This window comes from Euprymna scolopes, chromosome 9, assembly GCF_053919585.1.
Source record: "Euprymna scolopes isolate OS-2025 chromosome 9, ASM5391958v1, whole genome shotgun sequence".
Lineage (NCBI taxonomy): Eukaryota > Metazoa > Mollusca > Cephalopoda > Sepiida > Sepiolidae > Euprymna > Euprymna scolopes.
This window is the reverse complement of record NC_136490.1, coordinates 147,200,618-147,218,227: the sequence shown is the minus strand read 5'-3', so window position 1 is coordinate 147,218,227 and position 17,610 is coordinate 147,200,618. Positions and strand designations below refer to the sequence as shown.

The window sequence follows — 17,610 nt, the reverse complement described above, 5'->3', positions numbered from 1 at the left end:
TGCGTAAAATGAAAAAAATGCTGAAACAGAGTCAACAAAATTACACTAGCCAAAAGAAAAAAATCACACACAAAAAAAAAAAAAAAAAAAAAATCAAGGAAACATTTGGTTTTTATTCTTGGTTTATTACAAAAAAAATAAATATTTATTTTGATTTGAACAAAAAAACATTAAATTTTTTTTTAAATAAAAAAAAAAAAAAAAAAAAAAAGAATTTGTTAGCTATCACGTTTTTGTTATCTCCAAAATAAATATTTATTCATGAAATTTACTTTACAATGCGTTGTTCTTATTTGAATTTTCTTAAAGTTTTATAAAATTTGTACAATAATTATTGTATTTTTTTGTAACAACAAAAACAATATTGTTTCCATTTTCAATTAATTTTTCATTGAATTATCTTAACAGAAATTATTTTCATTCATTGAAAAAATTGGCCAGTGTTTACATGAAAAAAATAATCAAAAAACTTTCATCACGTTCCAACATTTTATGTAAATTGCCCAGAAAATTTAAATGATAGCATGATCCTTATTCTTAAATATCAGATTTTTAATAAATTGTTTTAGTTTTCCTTGATTTCATTTTTTATTTCACTAAATCTTTGCTTAATACTCACTAAAAAAATAAAAACAAGTCAATTAATTTATCAAATATACAAAAACGTGAGAAACACAAATACACATACGATTAATACAAAAATGAAGGATTTCTTGTCAGTTGCATTCAACAATACAGCCATAATAAAGTTGCAGGTATTTGGGCTAGAGCTCTTTCTTTTATCCTTCTGTCTCTCCTTTTAGAGTGGATAAAAATCGACTTATTAAACTTGTTTACTGTATTATGGGTGACAGTGAGAGGACTTCTCAGTATGAGAGTAAAGAAAAGTTTCGCAATTTATATTATCGGTCAGTAAAATAATTTGTCATTTTAAAACACAGATCAATATTTGCCTTATATGATAAACAAAATAGATTAAATTATGTTTCTTTTGTTAAGAAGGCTAGCAATGTCAATGAAGGCGGGGACTGTCCATATTTACTGGTCTCCCCATGAGGGCAGAGTTAGAGACAAAATCAATTTTTAATGTGGGAATTATCTCGTTCCCCAGAAATGGGATTCTGGATGAGGAGAAAAAGGACCTTTCATCATTCTAGAAAGATTTCTTTCACCCACAGAGGATAGAATGGATCAAGTGTAGTATAAGAACAAATACTGCACTTTGCTCCCAGTCAAAAATATTACATACAAAAGTAATGTTCAAATAAAAAAAAAAGAATGACGCAATAAGAAAATTTTTTTAAATTAAAAAAAAAAATCTTACTTTTGTCGTCAAGAAAATTAATTTATTCTCCATGTCGGGCGTAAGACGACTCATTAATAACCGTCTCGAAGATCTTGCCTGTAAAAGCTGGACGATACCTGTAAAGAATAAATTATTTACATGTTATATAAAAAAAAAGAGAGATTAGTCTGCAAAAGATTGATTATACATAAAAGGGAAATGAGTTTCGTAAGCAGAACATTCACAGCAACAACTCAGCTTTCTTCCTCCATGTGCTTAACATGAAACAGAATTCCCACAAACAATTTCATTTTAAAAACAATCCATCTGTGGAAAATGTTGCCACAATATTGATTCCTTGAAGGTTGCAACACTGTCATCAATTGATCATGTTATAATATCACCTCTAATAATAATATATATGCATCTGTGTATACATATGCTCATTGTGCAATAGTTTGTGTTCCACTTGGCAATTTGAGCTTCCTTATAAATCTCTCTTGTTTAAGTACAAGAAAGAGAAATCATTATAATGTAATCTAACACAAAAGGAAATACAAACAGTTTGGTTCTTGTCTAGAATTCCTCCTATTAAAAACCAAAAATACGTAAACATCTGTATGATGTATGTGGCCGTGACAAAACGAAAATATCATCTACAAGTCACGTAAATTGATCAAGTAATTTTTATTTTTATAAAGACAATCATTCTTATGAGAATTTTTAGGCATTACAACATAAATCTCACAAGTTTTGAATTGTTGTTCAGTTATTTTCTTGTTTTTGAGATTTTCTTCAAAATGGCAGGCAAGACAATACTTATAAAATGTAATTTTCTTGTTTAAAAATAAAACTACTTGATCAATTTACATGATCTTTGGAATATGATATTTTAGTTTCATCATGGATATGTGCATTATACAGATTTTTTTTTTTTGGGGGGGGAGGGTTAATACAGGGCGAATTCACCAATATTTTTCAAGTTTTACATGATGACAAATGTGAATTGCATAGTTTGATGAAGATGAGAATAAAAAATAAAAATGGTTGCATACCTGTAAAATTTGGGTTTAATGAAACTGGATTATATATGATGTCTCGCCATAATTTCTCAAAATCCGGTATCCGTGCCACATTCTGTAATACTCTTGCTAAATCACGACCAATTATACTAACACAGTCTAAAAACTAAAAATTAGAAAAAAATAAAAAATATTTTTATTTCAAAACTAATAAGCATACCAATTAGTATTTCTAATAAACTAGCAGGAATGCCCGGGTCCACAAATAATAAATAAAAGAAATGAAGTTCCGTTTGGACGCCTGCTATACTAAGGATATTGAGCACTTTTCATTACTTTTATATCAATTCCATTGTGAGCAACGTCAATACACCCACCCCTATCCGAGTACAGGGGGATTTGGTAACTTTACTTTAATGTAACAATTTCAGAAATAAAAGATATGGTAATCTTACTTCACAAAAAAATGGATAAAAAAAATACAATCCCCCAAAAAAAAGAAGTACCTGACCACCTCCCTATGAGATATTTCAGCAGAAGGGATAGAAAGAGAAGAAGCTATTCTCAGGATATTGAGCACTTTTTGATGATTATATATCAGTTTAAGTGAATTTCTTAAATGTTGCCTCAGTTTAGAAAGATTTCTTTTTATGTTCTGTTGCAATGGCCGTATTATTCTAGTCCATAAATATCATTTTTTTAATAAAAAATTTAAAAATAAAACAAACTGGAAATAATTCAATTTTAAAAATAATAAAACAGAAATTTTTTTAATCAAAAACGTTTTTATGTTTTAAAAATGATTACTTATTACTTATTATGTTACTAGCCTGAGAGCCCGACGTTGCCCGGGTGTTTGGAAGTTTATGTTGAGCAAAAAGGGGTAAATTTTTTTAAACTTTGACCCCTATTATGACGCCTTAACATTTATTGTTTTGGGCTCAAATCAAGTTATTAAGTTAGATCCATGTAGGAAATATCTAAAATTTCAAGTGTTTAGACCCAAAATTGTCGGAGGAGTTTGGTAGAATTCTCAAAGGTCAAATCGTTGAACTTTGGCCCCTTAACAGCCAAATTTCTAGCTGAAAACCGATTAAAGATTTCCCAAATCTCAATACCCTGTATATCAAATTTCAAGTCTGTAGACTGAAAATTGACAGAGATATTGTGTAGGGAAACGTAGACACACAGACACTTTCACAGATATATAGATTAAAAAATGACCTGTACTGGGCATGAACCTCTAAAACTAAGCCGACATGCTATTCATTATGCCAAAATCCAAACGACATTATGATGCTATTGTGTTAAAATGAAAGTAGGAATAAAAGCATCCATGCATGCGTAGATTATAATTGTTAATTTTAAAAATAAAGCAAACTGAAATTAATTTAATTTTAAAAATAACAAAATAAAGAATTTTTTTTACTAAAATTTCGAATGATTTTTTTTTTATATCAGTTTGTATAAAAAAAAAATTCACTGGTGTTGGCCCCCTGCTGCGAATTCAGAAAAAGTATAAAACGGTTACGATGTAAAAAAATTGTGATTTACGTAACTCTCCAAATAAGAAAAATTATTTTTGTTTTAATTTAATTAACTGACGATAAAAAAAATGCCAAATAAATAATACAAAGTAGAAAACCCAAAATATTTTTAAAAATCTTTTAACTCTGTTTAAATGTAAAAGAAAACAAAACGTCTGCCGTAAGGCAGGTGTGAACCGAAAAACTAATCGTTATGAGCCAACTTCCTAGTTTAATTAGCTACAGCAAATGTCATAACATGACATTGCAAATTTTTGTACTTAACGCATGCAAGAGACAAATGGTATTCACGCATGCATAAATGTTAAAATCATTTAGGACACAATTTTACGTGACCCCCACCCCATCAGATTTTGCAGACATCAAGGTAGAAAAAGTTAAAATTTTTGTTTCTGAATTTTTAATGTTATAGGTCTGATGGTTTGACGGTTCCGACAATACCATATTCATGGTGGTCCATTTTCTATTTTTTGTCTTTTAGCTGGACATAAAAACAAACACACTAAGAGATAACCAAGATTTATATTACAGACTAGCATGGATACCCGGCATTGCCCGGGTCAACATGAAGTTTTGCTTGGACACACCTGCTATACTAATAATATTGACCAGTTTTTCATTATCATATGTCAACTCCATCGTCACCCCCACAACAATTTCAAAAATAAAAGATACTTAAAAATGGATAAAAACACAAACATATGTTACAGGAAAGAGGGCTGTCCCCTTTTCTTGTAAATAAGAAGAACATTAGATAAGTGGAAAATGAGATTAGGATAAGCTGAGACTTGAACCTTGTAAGCAAGGTTCAGAAATAGATTTAGAAAGTGGAATGTTAGAATTTAGCTATTGTTAAACTCCATATAAAAAGTTCGATATTGTTTGTATTGTAAAAAGAATTTGATTGTTCGTTCTTTTATGAAAACTGAATCAAAAATGTCAGCTAAAAAGAATGAACAATACAAATTAAAAATATATTGTTAAAAAAAATAGGTTGGGTTAAAAAATAGGTTAGTTGAGAATTCTTTATTATCAAAAGTGTGTTTGGAACGTGTGCTTAGCCACGTGAGTTGGTCACGTTTTCGAACAACACATCTGACGTCATAGCAAAAAGGGAATTCTCAATATAGGAGCTAGTATTAGTCAGATCAGGGCAGTTGAGTTCGAACAGTCAGCAGAGTTGGTCGGAAAGAGCAGACACGGTCAGAGGAGGGTCCCCTTAGAGGCAAAGGGGTAGAAGTTTAACCATGTAGAACCAATGTGAATTCCTGACGTCAAATCATTCGACCGGTTAAATGAAATAAAGAATCACCATCTTCATTCCACGAATTGAAACGTAAATGTGTTTTGTCTATCACCATCTATCATGAACTTTGTATAAAACCCTTCCAAGTAATGTGTCCCTCCATCATAAGTAATGAACAGTATAACACATTCCTTCAATAAGGAATTCCCATCTCTCTCACTGTTATGTCATGTCTCCCTCATTGTTACCTCTGTATTACATGTACCTGATATATGATCATCAATATGAAATCCCCTGCTATACAACACATAATTGCCCCAAAAAAGAAGTACATGACAACCTCCCTACCAGATATTTTGGCAGAAGGGATACAAACAAAAGCTATTCTCTAGATATTGAGCACTTTTTGTTGCCCATGTGCTGAAAAAAAAAAAAAAACTCCCAAATCCCCCAAAAAATAAAAACTAAATGAAATCAAAACACTTTTTCTTTCAATCAAAATAGCAGAAAGAGTCCGTGTGACCACAAAAAAAATAAATATAAAAAGAGCCGCAGTGTCCGGGCTCAAATGTGAAACGCGAAATAGTGGATGAAGGCAAAAACTTGCAAATACTTTTGCCGACATGGTCACGAGTGCTTATGACGTCATCACATTGCAAAATAAGTTTTTTAAACATAGTTTTAGTTTGATACGTGTGCGTGACTTGCAAAAAAAAGTACCCTTCCCTTCCAAAAAGTGGTCCAGTTGACCGCCACAGAGTTAATCTTTTTCCTAATTTTCACATATTATGCGTCTGGGGTATTGCTCTTTTAGATGATACTGGTTTCGACCCGGTCGGATGTGGATGTCAGAAAAGATTTTAGCAGACATACATACACACTAACACAAACAACTCTCCTTTATATACTAGAAGATGATTTTGTTTTCTTTCTTGGAATAATCTATACTCCTATAAATTGGGGGGGGGTGCATTGATATTCATATTAAAAATCCTTTTTTCTACTTATTTAAAAAGAAAATACAACTTTCTTATATATGGATCATGGAATTGCATTCATCTGCAAAAGATCTAGCTAATTTGCAAATTCAACATTCATTTTAATTAATTCCCCATTAGGTTTTCGGTTTTCTAATCAAATGATCATTTTTATTTAACTATTATGTGTAATTATATTCATGCAGATATTCTACATGCTTTATACTTGGGCAATATTTGCATAAAAAGGTTATAGTAAACACAAACCTCTTTCTATATATATATCATGTATGTGTATATATATTTGTTTAAAAGATTTTGCCTACAGACATGAAACTTAATAGATAGGTATTCAAACCCATGTGAAACTTTATATTTGGGTTTTAGCTGGGTAAAATCGGTGCAAAAGTGTGAAAATTAAAAAAATGGAATTTGTTTGGTGAAGGTTAGACAACATCATTACGAATATGCATGTCTAATGTAATAGCTATCGGTTCATGTTTCAATTTTTAGCCTTGCAGCAAACAGGTCTCCATAGTTCAGGTATTAACATCAAAGGAAAAAGTAAAACAGAAGCTAAACATTTTGGTTTTGATTCTCGATGGTGGTGCACAAGTCATTTTTTTATTACTTTTTTTTTTAACTTTTTAAATCATTACTATGTATTAGGTCTAATATAATATATTAATAAATACAAAATCTGCATTAATAAAAACATCATATTTAAGCGTACTTTACGACTGGGCAATGCTGGACAGCCTGCTAGTCTTTTTCATAATACTAAAACTTTTACTTGCACATTGAATGTATTAGATGGTGGGAGGAAAGTCAAGCTGGTGCATATGAATAGCAGATATTGCAGTGATAAAGAAGGGAGAGGAGGGCACAGAGAACTGAAAATATCTTTGGCCAGAGTCCAACCACCCAAGAGATATTTTTCTTTGGAAAAAAAAGTAACTCATTTGATGGGAATGTTATGCCAAGACCAACCTGCTTGGAAATTTTCCTAGATGGGTTCAAGACGAATCCCTTTCAATAGAGATAGTTTGATTGTTATCTTTAATAGTCAACTTCTGGATAATCCAATTATGACCACTGAAAAAAAGCCCAGAATCAGTTAGGAGTGAAGAGATTCCGACATATGGGGTGGGGAAGGCGATTAGAGCTTTCCGAAGGTAGAGATGACTTGAATGTTGAGACAGGCAGTTAGTTTTCCTGAGATCTGCCAAGCAGTTGGACCAGTGTGCCTCTACAGGCATGTTGGGTCCTTTAGGGGCTCTCGACTGAAAGACTGTCAATGGAACTTATGTTTCAGTCTGATCAGGCAAAACTCATTCTACAAGCCCGTCACTGAATCTCAGGAATGCAAGTACCACTTATAATACCAAAAAAATTAAATAAATAAACATTATTTCTTTCTTTATAAACTCGTTGTGATTTTTGTTTTGGAAAATAGAATTTCTTCGCTTGGGACCATCACAGTTTGTGCAGTATACACAACAAAGGGCCTATTCATAAAATGAGAAATGGTTAGAGAAGAATAGGGAAGGGTAAATGTTGGAGGAGGGTATAATGAGAGGAAGGGAATAAAGGAGGTAGCAGTAGCAGTGTAAGAGGAGGGTAAAAGATGACAAAGAAATTATGTAAATAATGTGTCAACTCATGAATGGCCATCTGTCTGGTCCGTCAATGTAGTAACAATGGTTAGAATTAGATGGCATTAATATAGTTTTATTTTGTTGTTTATTTGGTTGTTCTGTTCTAAACAAGAAACAACATGCCTGAGGACAGTCAAAGGACAATCCGACCGAAACATTATACAAAAAATACTCAAGGTGGCAATAGTCCAATCAATACAAATAATATATACACATATCTAATTTTAATTAAATATAAACAGCATAATCATGTTGACAAACTGGTTCTCATTAGATTGCTGAAGTTAAGCTACAATGAGCTTGTTCAGTATCAGATGGGCAACCATTTGGGAATAATAGGCATTGTATGTATTCAGGTGAGTTTGTATAATATCTCAGGGAGTTGAACGCCTTTGCTTTGCACAGTTCCAGGTCACCTTTAGACAAGGTGTAGTACCTGCTAACCTCCCTCTGATATTCTAGAGGGTTACCACGCAGGAGATAGATGGAGTTTCTCAATCATGATGAACACAATACATCTAGGAAAGGATGAGGGGGAGGGGGCTTTATTAAAAATCCAAATCAGATAGAGTGAATGTGTTGACCCTGTACGGAAATCTTCTAATGATGGTATCATAAACAAAACATGCATTTCTAAGTTGTCATGAGTAAGCACGGGAGTAGTAAGACACAGAAAACTTATGAGAATGCTCAGGTCAGGGCTCAATCTGGTTTAACTGAAGATAAATAAAGACAAAGAGAATTAACTTTTACCTTATCACGGAGGAGACTGACACAGAATTCCACCTCACGATTTCTGAGGTTCGTAAAAGCAGGGCTACCATGATCAATTATAATACGTAAATAAGTGTACACTCCAGCTGCCATCACTGTGGGGTATTTTTCTAACCATACTCTGAAGAAGAAAAACGAGAAAGCAATAAACAATAATGAGCAAATTCTTTTGAGGCATTCAAGAGTCAAACGCAGTTTTCAGTTTCCCAGTAAAAATGTTAAACTCACAAAAATGACTAGAAAAAAAATAAAGGATTAAATATTAAAATTTTGTCAAACTCCAGTTCAGATCAAAGGTTGGGCTTTAGTTTGTCTCGTCACTGTAACAAGAATAATCCTCACCTTAATTTAGGGGAGGAAACTCTTCACTGATAGGAATTCCAATATCTAAAAAAAAAAAAAATCAAATATCTAGAAGTTTTATAATGTAGTTAATCTTATATATAAAGTCAATTCAGAATTTCCCCTATTTCTTTGACCGGTATAGCGCCGTTCAATTGCTTACTAGAAAATAAATTTTTAGTTTGAATTCACAGAATTTTATATTTTATCTACTCAGTCATACTTTTGCTTAGTAATTTCAGCATGAGAGTAGGATTGTCATAAATAGGCTTTCATCCTTCAGCTAGAAACACTAAAAAAAAAAAAAAAAATTATAGAAATCTGATTTTAGTCAATAAAGTTAAACACTATGCCTATCAAGAATTATGTGACTAATAAAAAGGCCTAACAATTTGAGGTTAGAATACACAAATATTCAGTCTTCGTTCCCATTATGTTCTTAGAATATACATAACAAACTGTCCCCTACAATTCTTTATTTTAAGCTTAACCGTATTAAAACATTATGCATTATTTTTCATTATCATTTGTTAATCATGTGCAATTCAGTTTTTTGTTTACTTACTCTTAATTAATCACTGATACTCTTCATTTCCATGATGTTCTTTGAACATTAATACTTTAAAAATAATTTAATTACAAATCTTTTATTCCTATGAATTAGCACCTTCCTTTCAATGTTTGTGCATAGACACTTATTTAGAATTCTCCCTCTATCCCTTGAAATTTACAGAAACACTAAATTTCTCACCTTCATGCAAGTATGTTGCTATGAGATCGTTTTTTTCTCAGGATTGTTTAAATGTTCATTATTATTTTCATAAATTTCATAATTAAAGAACTGCCCACCTGTGGAACTCTGTTAAACTTGTCTGCTTTACAGCTGACTACAATATGGTAGTCTTCAAGTTCAATGTGAACAAGTTCCTGTTGATCCGACCTCTTAAATAATCATGCTATACTCAATTTCCACCACTAACGCTTACTATGCTGTTGTCCCAATGACAACTGTATACTCATTAACCCTTATCCTCACGTGGCCTTTGGACCTTGATAACTGGTGACTCCCTTATAAAAAGAAAAAAAATTTTTAATAATACTTATAGATTAAAAAATTAAGTAAAAATACTAAGATGAGGTTGGAGCAGGAGTTTCTTGGGTTCTTCATATTTTCCCAAGCAATTGATCCTGCTAATTCTTAAACCATATTTATCAGCGAAATACTTTTTTTTTACGAAAAGAAAGGCGTTCTGCATTCTCATCATATTTGTTATAGCCATTAATTTACCATTTTGATTTACAGATCTTTTCTTTTTCAACTAACTTCAGCAAGTTCAGTTTTTACTTATTAGGATAAGGGATACGTGTCAGCAACATTTGACCAACTCTATAAATTAAAAAAAAAAAAAAATGACTATTACAATAGTTATGTCCTTTTTACTTTAGGGTGAAAAAGTAAATGAGATAACTTATCTCTACTGATTTTTACATTTTTTTCAACAGTTTATTTTTATAAAAAGATTTTCTGTATTTTTTGTTCAGTTGTTATTTCAACTTATTTTTACATTTTGTATTATTTTTATTTACAAAATCAAAAAATTTTGAAATAAAAAAAAACATTTTTATTGGTAAGTTAAAGTCGAAGGAAAATAAAATTCCTTTGGAGGAAACAAGGAATAACAACAGTAAAAGTGCAATTTCATTGGCTATTAAAATTTAATAATTTTTGGAATTCATAAATAACAAAAAAAAATAAATATCACTTTAGATGTCCACACACTAATAAGATACATATTAGGCATATTATATTCACTCCAATTGAAATTTTATTTGAACTTATTTTTCCTCACTTTGCCACCCTAAAGTAAAAAAGGGCCCAAATGTTATAACTCCTCCATTCAGCAAAAAAAATTTAATTCATGTAGAACTCCAATTTTGGAAGAGAACCAAGGGAAATAAAACCAATGTTTGCCTCTACCATAAACATGTAACATCAACTGGGAACACACATTAAATCAGCCATGTGCCTGACTTGTTCTCATGAGAAGAGGTATATACTTATTTTAAGAATTTTTTGTATTAAGTGTTGAAAAATATTATTTGCAAGATCTTTTTAAAAACACTTCATTAAACTTATGTTGTTGAGGCGCTTTTTAAACTTACCGATTTTCTGAGAATAAATCCAGCATTTGTTCTGCAAGCCATACATTCTTTGGATTAATATCTCCACCTGAAAAAAAAAATATGTAAATATAAATAACAAATCATATATCTATCATTACATAATCATCATCATATTCATTTTAATGCCGATTTTACATGTTATGTGTTAGACAGCTTTTAGAAAGTGTCTGCCAAACTTATCTATAACCAAATCTATCACTTTTTCACTCTGTGTTTCAATGACATCAAAAAGGTAAAACTTTTCAACAATCCCAATAACTTCATCATCTGAATTCTCATCTTACAATGGATCTTCGTCCATTGTCTTACACTTCTTGTACACAAACTAGTTATCCTCTCTCAACCTACCAATAATCCTATTATACTTCTTGTATACCCAATGCTTACAAAAATTACGACAAAAAGCTGAATTGCACCCAACTCCTTTTCACAAACCGAATAGAAGAACTTTCCTCTTTCAGGGAGCTATCTAACATTACAAAACACAAATTATTATTTTGGTCTTGGTAATATTTTCTTATTTAATTTCCATAATATTTCTCCAAGTTTTTAACTTAACATCTTCCATTGTTTCAAAGCAAAGCATCAGCATACACCATCTTTCAGACAGCCCGAACAAAAATCTCCACACAACACTTCCAAGATAAAACTGAAAATGAAGTACAAAACTCTGGTAAGGTAAAATTTCTTGTAGTGTTAAAAAGCTCCCTGAACGAGGAAAGTTCTTCTATTCGGTTTGTGAAAAGGAGTTTCGTGCAATTCAATTGTTTGTGGCAATTTTTGTAAGCATTGGGTATCCAAGAAATACAATAGGATTATTGGTAGGTTGAGAAAGGATAACTAGTTTGTGTACAAAAGGTGGAGATGGATGAGAATTCAGATGTGGAGAAATATATCAGGATGATGAAGCTGTTGAGGTTGTCGAGAAGTTTTACCTTTGTGATATCACTGAAGCACAGAGTGAAACAGGTGCTAGTGCGATTGCACGAGTTTGGAATGGATGGAGTAAGTTGTTGACCAAGGAAAGAATCTATACGGCATATGTATGTATAGAAGTGAAATGTGCTGTTAATTCTAACACAACTTTGAGCATATAAAGTTATAAGTTATTGAGTTATACAACAAGAATTGTTTTTCCATTTTTTATACATGGTGGCACACTATTGAGCTCTTTAAATTTTCGCCGCATACCTACCGCAAAAAGTTAATATTTTTTACTCATAAAGCCTTTTTGCATTTAAATAATAAAAATAAAGACAATCATATAAGGAAAATTTTTATTCAAATGAATAAAACATATCCTGTATTCAATATAGTATATAGAATAATGGTATAAAATAATAACGGTGAATGTCAGTGGGACAATTGTGCTTGGTGCTTCTTTACTACTACTGCCATATGTAAGCGAATGTGAGAGAAACATACTCTTAACTCTTCTTCTATGTTTTATGTCTTTCAGGTTTTTTTATTTTAGGTAAGAAAATCCCAGTTCACATAGATACGAAGTTGAGAACTGCAGCAAAACTTTGATGGCTTTTTAATCTCTTTGCAGCATCCCAATAATCATTCCACAGTACACTAATGTGCTGCAACCACTGCTCTAGAGGTATGTATCCGTAACACTTGACATTAGTTCTGAAACGTTGGTTTCAATTTGTTCAGACATACACTGAAAGTCATCTGAGAATGATTCTTTTTTTAGAAAATATCTCAGCTCTAACGAAGAATCTCCAATACAAACGTTTAAATGCTCAAACACATTTAAATAATTTAAAAACTAAAGCCAATTGCCACTTACCAGCAATTTGTCGAATTAATTCAAAACATGGGCCATCTGTGCCAGCAACATTATTTTTGACAAATTCTTTCATTAACCATAAAATCTGAAACATACAAATACACATTTGATAATACATAGTTTATTATACATGTGAGGCAAATTTTGGACCAAAAATATAAAAGTAAATAAAAAGAAAGTAAAAAATAAAACAAAAAATAAATAAAAATCTTTTTTTTTTCTGGAGATGGGGGTGGAGCAAGAAGTGAACAGAACTTTTTGTTTCTCAAATGATTCAGAACATTTAACAATGATCTATAGAAGGCTACTTTTTGTAACTTAAAGATTATCCAACTGGACCCTTCAAAGTTAGGATCTACAGCTAATATGTAATCATAGGGTTATACAGTTTAGGTCAGGGTTTCCCAAAGTGTGCTCACAGAGCCCTGGGACTCCATGAGTGAGGTCGAGGAGCTCTGGAAACCCTTTCTTAAAGAGGACGAAATGCTTTATATGGAAAAATTAAATGGCTGCAGACATTTAATTATTGATCTTTTTTTACTGGAAAGAGGTATGAAGGTTGCTCCCTTTGGCTTAAGCCTTAGGTCAAGGAACCCCAAAATCATGAGTTAATGCTAAAATTTTAAATTAACGTTTTTCATATGTATTTTAGATATTATCTTGTTAGTGCTCCGTGAAAAACCTTTGCCCTACTTGAAGTTTGAGAAACCCTGCATGAGTGCATATGAAGTGTGTATGTATATATATACACACCACAATACCTTTATTTATTATGATAGTAGTATAAAAAATATGTTTAATACTACTTCTGATATAATGCAAAAAAGTACTGCAACATCACTGGTAAATGCAGCAATACACATAGACGATATAACACTTTGGATAATCACAGATTTCAAGGGTTTCTGCTAAAATAGTTATATTTTAAAAACTAAAGCAGTTTAAGTCTTCAAAATAACACCATTTTGTCTGGAAATGAATATACTTTCAAATAAATTAATAAATAATAATGTACATTATATATTTTTAGAGTTTTAAGCAAATAAAATGATAAAAAACTCATCATTATAAAACAGCATTTTTTGGTAAAGTTTTGTAAAGACCCCTCCCCTTGATTTGTAACTGCTCGTACCACATTTGTATTAAGAATTTTGTCATGATATTTGGAAAGTAACTAGAAGACATGTCACTTTTAATAGTTTCAGGTGTCCAAAATACTTTTGACCACTCGTTTTTCTGTTATATTAAAAAAAAGACTTCAACATGACGAGTATTGAAAATTTAAAAGAAAAATTTTCTTTGGACACCCACTGGTAAATAAAACAATCTTTTTATTGTTTTTATCCATCAAAAGTATAATTGTATGTTGTTTTCTCTTGTGGTAGCTAGCAATTTAAAATCATGATATCCGTGGAAAAAAAAAATCGTTTTGAGTTTTAGTGTCTTGTAATATTAGTAATAGCAGCAGCGAGAGCTGTAAACAGACGTTTATTTTGTTGATTTTTATTCCAGATCGAATTTTTTTAAAATTGAAAATCTGATAATAAAAAAAAATGTTCTTGCATGTTTAGTTAGAGCTATTTTGTTATTAACTATATAAATATTTTTAACAATTTAACCAATAGTTAAATTTTAAAAATATTGTGCTTTGCTTTGAACAACTGAAAATGTGAAATATGATTTTTTGGTTCACGTGTACGAGTGGTACCCTCACTTTATATTTTTTTCGATTTTCGTCTTTTTTACAATGTTTTCAGCAAATTATTATCAAATGGAAACTAATCTACCCGATTATCAAAAAATAAAAATAAAAATGCAAAATCGATATTTAAATATTTGTAGGAAGGATACTTTTCCATATGTCAGTGAAGTTAAGAAATAAAAAATAAAAAAGGGTAGTAAAAAGACATGAAATGTAATCTATATATCTATAAAAACAGAGATGTGTGTGCCACAGACGATTTCTGATTGGTTAATCCAATAATCACATCTCCTAAAAAACTATGGTTCGTAGGCTCTTACCTTTACCATAAAATATTATGGCTTGATTTATTGTCCATCTTGGAAGGGTTTAATTTTTTCCTAACTTGCGATTTACAAATTAAAAAAATACGAAACTTACAATCTAACAATCGAACCTCCGACATCACGGCCGCCATTATGAAACTAAACCAAAAAAAAAAAAAAAAAAGCGCCTTCACTCGTGGTCTTTACATTTCGGGTTTGGGTACTTGTGCAGTTTTCCATTGACATTAAAAAATGGAAATATTTAAAAAAATATATATATATTGTACGTACTCGTCATGGGATAAAGTTTTCCTACAGAAAAAATCACGTAATTTCATCAAGTAGTTATTTTTTTATAGCGAAAAAAGAAAAAAATCAACGCTACAAGCGAGTCATTATTAATTAAACAGAAAGTTCAAGTAGGGGGATTTCCCCATTTTGATTTTTATAGCGAGGCCAAATTTCGCGAATTTGGCCTTTTTTTAAAGCAGTTTGGCCTTCAAATTTCTGTTTGGCCTTTTTCTTCACCGATGAAATAAAAAAAGCAAATAAAAACAACGCAATAAAACTTTTAAAAATACGGCACACTTTTGTTGTTCTTGTTTGTTTGTTTTTTTGGTAATTTTCCTTATTTTTTTATTTTTTCAAGATAATACTATTAAATGGACACTATTATGCCAAATTAGCCCCCCCCCCCCCGAAAAAAAATGCACAAAAATTCGAGATTTAAGGTTTTGACGAGATAATTTAGCGAATTGTCCGGACTATTGCGAGAGAACCATCCATTAGTTTTTCCTGAAATTTTGCCACAAATTGTATTTCAATAAATAGATGTGCATAGTAACAACATTTTTTAGCCGAAAATTTCCGTTGCGTCCCCAGATTTCATCGGTGAAGAAAAAGGCCAAACATAAATTTTGAAGGCCAAACTGCTTTAAAAAAAGGCCAAATTCGCGAAATTTGGCCTCGCTATCAAACGATTTGACCTTTGAGAACTCTACCAAACTCCTCCTACAATTTTGGGTCTAAACACGTGATATTTTAGATATAGATTCCTTGGACATGGATCTAACTTATTACTTTTACTTGATCCCTAAACAATAAATGTTAAGAAGTCATAATAGGGGTCAAAGTTTAAAAAATTGACCGTTTTTTTTTCTCAGCATTAATCTCAAAACACCTGGGCAACGCCGGGCACCGATTGCTAGTTAAAAATAAAAATCAAATTCATACAAAATTTGTGGACAATTTGTCAGCTTTAGCAAAGTTTTTTTTATATTTAAATAGGTGGGCAAAAAATACTTGATACTTTTTCAAACGTCAAGTTTTCTGTTAGAGTAATGTCAGTTGTTTTAAATAACATTTATTTTGCTTATTTGTCGTAATTCTTGTAAAGTTTCACAATGGATGTCAAACGCCCTCTTAACAAAAAAAAAACTCCCTTTTTCCTACCTTTAACCATAGGTGGGAGTGGCAAACCTCCTCTTAAACATTTGTTAGCCCTAACAATAACGCTAAGTCCGAGTGACAAGCTCCACACCAAACAAAATCCCTTTGTAAGCTACATATGTGTCAAAACATCTTTACTTTAAGAAAAGTGCACATGATTTATTTCCCATAAAAATAAATTGGTCAACTGTCCTAAAACGCTAGAATGGTCTTGAAATGGTGAATTACTTTACATTAAACTTATGTGAAACCAACACCCACTTTAAATTCTAAAATTGTTTTGTTTTAATTAAGTCTTCAGGATGTTCACGCATAATTTCCCTTAGCCCTATCATTAACCCAAAGTCAGAGTGGCAACCTCCCCACCCTCTCATAACTGCACAAAAAACTTCTTAAAGCTACACAATTTTTAGAAAAAAAAATCATACCCAGGATTTATCTCCCATAGAAAAAAATAGGTTAACTGCTTTAAAACGCTGGAATGACTCAAAATGAGGAATCATTTTACATTAAATTCTAAAATAATTTTTATTTATGTTTCATTAAATTTTTTCAAGATGTTCACACGTAATTGTCTACAAAGGTAGAATCACATATTTTGGAGAGGTGGTTGGATTGGGGGGGGGGGGTTACATAAGGTATTAATCTACAATGATACCAAAGAAATATTGCAATATATTAATTTTTAAATAGTCCTAGATTTAAATTCCAGTTTTTTGTACATAAAATGCATTACAATTAAGCTTTGAGTTTTCTAACTTCTTTTTTTGTTAATGAATACATGGCATTTTTAAGGAATTGCAGCATATTTATGCACATTTACTGCAGATTAGTTGGAAATCATTAATTTCTGGATATTTTCAGAAGCATATTCAGATTCCTTGTACAAAAATACACTTACATGGCAAATTTCATAGGTTAATCTTGTGGTTTAACAAATATATAACATTTTTGCTGAAAAAGTAGTGCAAAAAATGTGACGAAACGCATATGGTCTTAAAGAGGGAAAAATATCTAAACGTGCAAGGCACAAAAATAGTTATAACTTCATTAATTTTAATTGGATTTTAAAAATTCAAAAAGATTCTTTCTTAGCTCATCAAGCTCTTTCTATATATGCCATTATTTAGAAATTTTAAGCCATTTCAATTTTTTTATGTGTATTGCTAATAAGTAGCTTCATACGCATGATAAAACTGTTCTAGTCATGCAAGCTATGGAGAAATATTTATATGAAAATATTGCTATCACCCCCTCCTTAAATAGAAGATTGGGTCACTAGGGGAATTTATAATAAGCACTCAAACTAGGTGCAAATGTT

The 17,610-nt window shown here is 31.2% G+C and overlaps 1 protein-coding gene across 3 annotated transcripts in view; it reads right to left on the bottom strand.

Moving 5' to 3' along the window:
• The window catches only part of LOC145284895 (integrator complex subunit 3-like), a 165,089-nt gene that overhangs the window by 109,536 nt on the left and 37,943 nt on the right, over positions 1 to 17,610 (bottom strand). For 2 of the 3 annotated variants that reach the window (XM_080133968.1, XM_080133969.1), the window contains exons 5-9: positions 12,834 to 12,918; positions 11,015 to 11,081; positions 8,489 to 8,630; positions 2,341 to 2,473; positions 1,325 to 1,422 (exon numbers count right to left, since the gene is read on the bottom strand). In XM_080133968.1, the coding sequence (XP_079990094.1) occupies positions 1,325 to 1,422; positions 2,341 to 2,473; positions 8,489 to 8,630; positions 11,015 to 11,081; positions 12,834 to 12,918 (525 nt within the window). Of the gene's footprint in view, positions 1 to 1,324; positions 1,423 to 2,340; positions 2,474 to 8,488; positions 8,631 to 8,851; positions 8,897 to 11,014; positions 11,082 to 12,833; positions 12,919 to 17,610 lie in introns of those variants that run through there. The other variant, XM_080133970.1, reaches the window with a different exon arrangement.